The sequence below is a fragment of the Musa acuminata genome, chromosome BXJ1-6 (genome assembly GCF_036884655.1).
Source record: "Musa acuminata AAA Group cultivar baxijiao chromosome BXJ1-6, Cavendish_Baxijiao_AAA, whole genome shotgun sequence".
Taxonomy (NCBI): domain Eukaryota; kingdom Viridiplantae; phylum Streptophyta; class Magnoliopsida; order Zingiberales; family Musaceae; genus Musa; species Musa acuminata.
This window is the reverse complement of record NC_088332.1, coordinates 33,094,232-33,097,674: the sequence shown is the minus strand read 5'-3', so window position 1 is coordinate 33,097,674 and position 3,443 is coordinate 33,094,232. Positions and strand designations below refer to the sequence as shown.

Here is a 3,443-nt window from a genome sequence, read left to right as displayed (position 1 = left end):
CTCTCTCTCTGTGTGATCAGACGAGCCACAAAGAAAGGATGATGAAGTTTTGAGTCGCCCTTGGGTCAACTATACAAGAAGAAGCGAACAACTGAATTCATCATACCGAATGACGACACTAAAGAGTCCATAAAATACTTGCATCAGCAGCAATTCCCAAATTAATGTAGAGATTAAACGTATAAGAACCATAACAATCAGCCCTTCAAGCTTATTATTATATGTATAACAATACATGCTTGCAGCATCAGCAAAAACAAGGTATTCCGAGCAATTCCGCAAGAGCTAATTTTGAGGCATTCACAGCCAATTTAATTGGTGGCCAATATTAGTAGTACAGTTCAATGAAATGAATTGAAGGAGACAATCGGTTCATTCCATGTCTGAAGATTACAAACCCATGCCCTGATGTCTACATGTACTCACTATTTGAAATCCCTAATATGCTACATTTGCCACATCCAATAAAGTACCCGAGTAAGAGGGCCCTAAGCTTTTCAATCATGAGGTGTAAGATTCCTTCCCTTTTCCTTTCTCTTGCTACAGTGAGATGTCAAGCGGACAAGCATAAATTGATGTGAAGACTTGTGCCATGCCCTTCTCATTGAAACCCCATCCCAAAGTTAGGAGCCCAGAAATCGGCTCCGTTGTCATTCCCAACATGCAATGTGAAGGACACAGGCACCAGGCACAGTCCTCTACTCCTCAGGTCCTTGGGCTCATCCTCATCTTCATCACCATCACCACCACCACCATCATCCTGTTGATATGAATGATATGCAATAACATGTGAAAGAAAGACCATCATTTGCAATCAATCATAACCCTTTAACGACAGGGCAAAAAGCTACTTTGAGTCACCTAATTAACATCACGATGTACCTGATCAGCTGGTGGACCTCTTCTCTTCATGCAGCTATCAGCACTCAACAGCTGTTCAAAGGAACAGGATAAATTGGATTTAATCATGGGTTTGATATCTCCTAAATCTGTCAATAAATAGCTAATCATGTTGAAGGCTGTAAAGTTGCAGCTTTATTCTTCTTTCGACGCTCTCTTTAAAGGAGGAAAAGAACATGAAGCAGGAGGTAGCCACATGTACCTGTACTCCAGGGTCTTCCACAAATATACTACTACTCTCTCCTTTACCCTGGAAGATAAGCATCCCACTGTTAAGCTCACATGATAAGTAGTAGAATCTCCATGCATGCATGCATGTGCAGGAGAGCTCATGAAACTTGCTGTTGTCTGCTTATGCTTCAGCCCTAATTAACAGAAGAGGTAAAGTGTTGGGAGCAGTTAAGGAATGGGGCATTTTGGATACTTACGCACTGCCTCGTGCTCCTTGATCTGCTGCCCAGGTACGGGGAGCTCAGAGCCTGCATGAAGCAAAAGGGTTGGGAATCGGGTGAAGAGGTATTAATCTCTGAAACACATGACGACGCAAGACAACAATAACTAAAGGATGGTTTGGCCATTGCATCAGCTTTTATCGCACGCGCGACCTCATCCATACCCAAAGATCTGTGCTTTTTGTTCATGAGAGAGAGAGAGAGAGAGATTGGACCTCAATTTGACCCTGGAGGAATCTGATGTAGCCAATGGCTTCTAACAGTACAGACGCAGTGTCAGTCTGCAAAAGGGAGCCATGTCAGGGCTTCTTTATTTGATGACCAGGAAGAATGACTGAGAGAGAGAGAGAGAGAGAGAGAGAGAGAGAGAGAGAGAGAGACAGATAGCCATGCGCAGCAGAAGCAACACTTGCAGCCGGCTAGTGAGTGACCTCTCGCATCTAGATCTAGTGCACATAGCCTGGTAGTAGTACCTTTCCGAATGGAGAAACTAGCTGATGTAGAGCTGCTATCCTATCTCCTAACTTCTCCTTCCTAACCTGGGAAGAAACACACATAAACCATCGTCAAATGCTTTCTCTCACTTGCTACATCTATAAATTATCTTTTCTATCGAGCGAGAGGGCAACTATTATGTAAGTATGGAGATAAAAACCTTGAGAGATGACTGTGCTGAGGAGGTCTGAACTCTAGCCTTCTTCAAAGCTGCACCACTGTTGCTGTTGCACTTGGCAAAGGAAGAAAGGAAAGTAAGACGTTGCACACCATAGAGTAAGAGTATCTGCAACAAATATTGGCTATAACGAGAACTTATATGGATCTGAAGAACACCAAATATAAGATTTTTTCTCTTCTTTTAATCGTTGAGTTGCCTTTTTGAAGAGCAAGATTATAACCGATAAGAACATGTGCAACAACGAAACCCTTTCTTTGCGTTCCTTACCTCGGACGAAAGGTTAGATTTGTGGTGCTTTCTCTGCGACTTGCAGTTGGAGAAGTCCAAGATGTTGTTGCTGAAGCTTGTCGTGACACATGACCTGGGAGAGGATGCTGGCACCATCTGACTCCATGAAGACCTACCCCCCTGAGCTCCTTGCTCTTTGCCATGGTAATAGGCATGGTGTCCGACCTCAGAGCCCTCTTGTTTGATATCAACCATGTGGGCATTCGCTGGTGTGTATGGCAGTTGGTACTCCCAGTTCTCCATCCTCTTCACTGGGAAATTACCAGTGTGGCTGCGCCCCTCCTCTTCCTCCTCCAATCCCCCCCTGTAAATTGTATTCCCACCATGCATGGGATATCAGAACAGATCTTATATTAGCAACAGTGAAGAGAGAGAGAAAGAGAGAGAGAGAGAGAGAGAGAGAGAAAGAGAGGGTATTACAGCAACAGCTGGCTCCATGATTCAGGTACCTCTTGGGATTCATGGCAAGGGATCATGGGGGCAAAACCAGCAGGCTTTGGGTACCTAGGGAAGACGGAGGAAGACAAAGGAGAAGGGGAAGAGGAGGAAGAAGCAAAGAGAGTGGACATCTCCTGAGAAGGTGGCATCAGGTTGTTGTTCATGCTCCACAAGCTAGGGCTTCTCCCCATCATTTGCTGCACTATGGAGCTCTGATAAGCTCCTCTACTCATGCCTACAGCTCCTCTTCCGCCCTATCCTTCTGCAGCTCCCACTCCTTTTCCCTGTCACCCAGGTCAACCTTTGCTTCTTTTCACTTTACTGGTTGAGGTTTGGAGAGGAAAGCAATACCAGCTCAGGGCTTGTAGGTTATGTTTACAAGGTATGGAGAGGAGCTTCCTTTCCACCCATCTTTTATTTAATGTTTTCTCTTACTTTCCTTGCTTTTCTCCCCCCTCCTTTCTTTTGCTTTATCACAAAGTGGGCAAACAAAAGGTAGTGGCAGTTTCACAGTGAAAGAACGTTTTAGGGAAATATGAGTTCTTAATTAGGGTAGAAGCTACAAGTTTGTATGGTAGGATTGGCCTAAGTATGTATTGTAGTCAACATTGTTTTATCTTCTGTAATCTATTGCATACGGAGTCCTTAAGGAGTGACAAAGGATAAGTCACCATAGCACACTGGAAATT

General features: G+C 44.2%; 1 protein-coding gene across 4 annotated transcripts; it reads right to left on the bottom strand.

The window, feature by feature from the left end:
• Positions 1–286: 286 nt before the first annotated feature.
• On the bottom strand, positions 287–3,128 carry LOC135676685 (transcription factor bHLH68-like). Of its 4 annotated transcripts, none has more exons than XM_065188134.1 (9): positions 2,766–2,927; positions 2,296–2,620; positions 2,008–2,133; positions 1,826–1,891; positions 1,568–1,633; positions 1,329–1,379; positions 1,103–1,150; positions 883–933; positions 287–760 (listed from the first exon to the last, which is right to left on the bottom strand). In XM_065188134.1, exons 1-9 carry the CDS (start codon positions 2,777–2,779, stop codon positions 602–604), a joined length of 906 nt encoding a protein of 301 aa, XP_065044206.1. In that variant the 5' UTR covers positions 2,780–2,927; the 3' UTR covers positions 287–601. The 4 variants fall into 4 exon arrangements, with proteins under 4 accessions (XP_065044206.1, XP_065044203.1, XP_065044204.1 ...); XM_065188131.1 differs by having other exon boundaries at positions 336–760; positions 2,737–3,127; XM_065188132.1 differs by having other exon boundaries at positions 336–760; positions 2,008–2,079; positions 2,737–3,125.
• Positions 3,129–3,443: the final 315 nt, after the last annotated feature.

Excerpts from the sequence above, each read along its gene's own strand:
- LOC135676685 (XM_065188131.1), bottom strand. The coding sequence starts at position 2,987 with ATGAGTAGAGGAGCTTATCAGAGCTCCATAGTGCAGCAAATGATGGGG. Across the intron at positions 2,134-2,295 it reads AATCTAACCTTTCGTCCGAG|ATACTCTTACTCTATGGTGT; the intron begins GTAAGGAACGCA and ends TATTTGTTGCAG. Across the intron at positions 761-882 it reads GAGGTCCACCAGCTGATCAG|GATGATGGTGGTGGTGGTGA; the intron begins GTACATCGTGAT and ends TCATATCAACAG.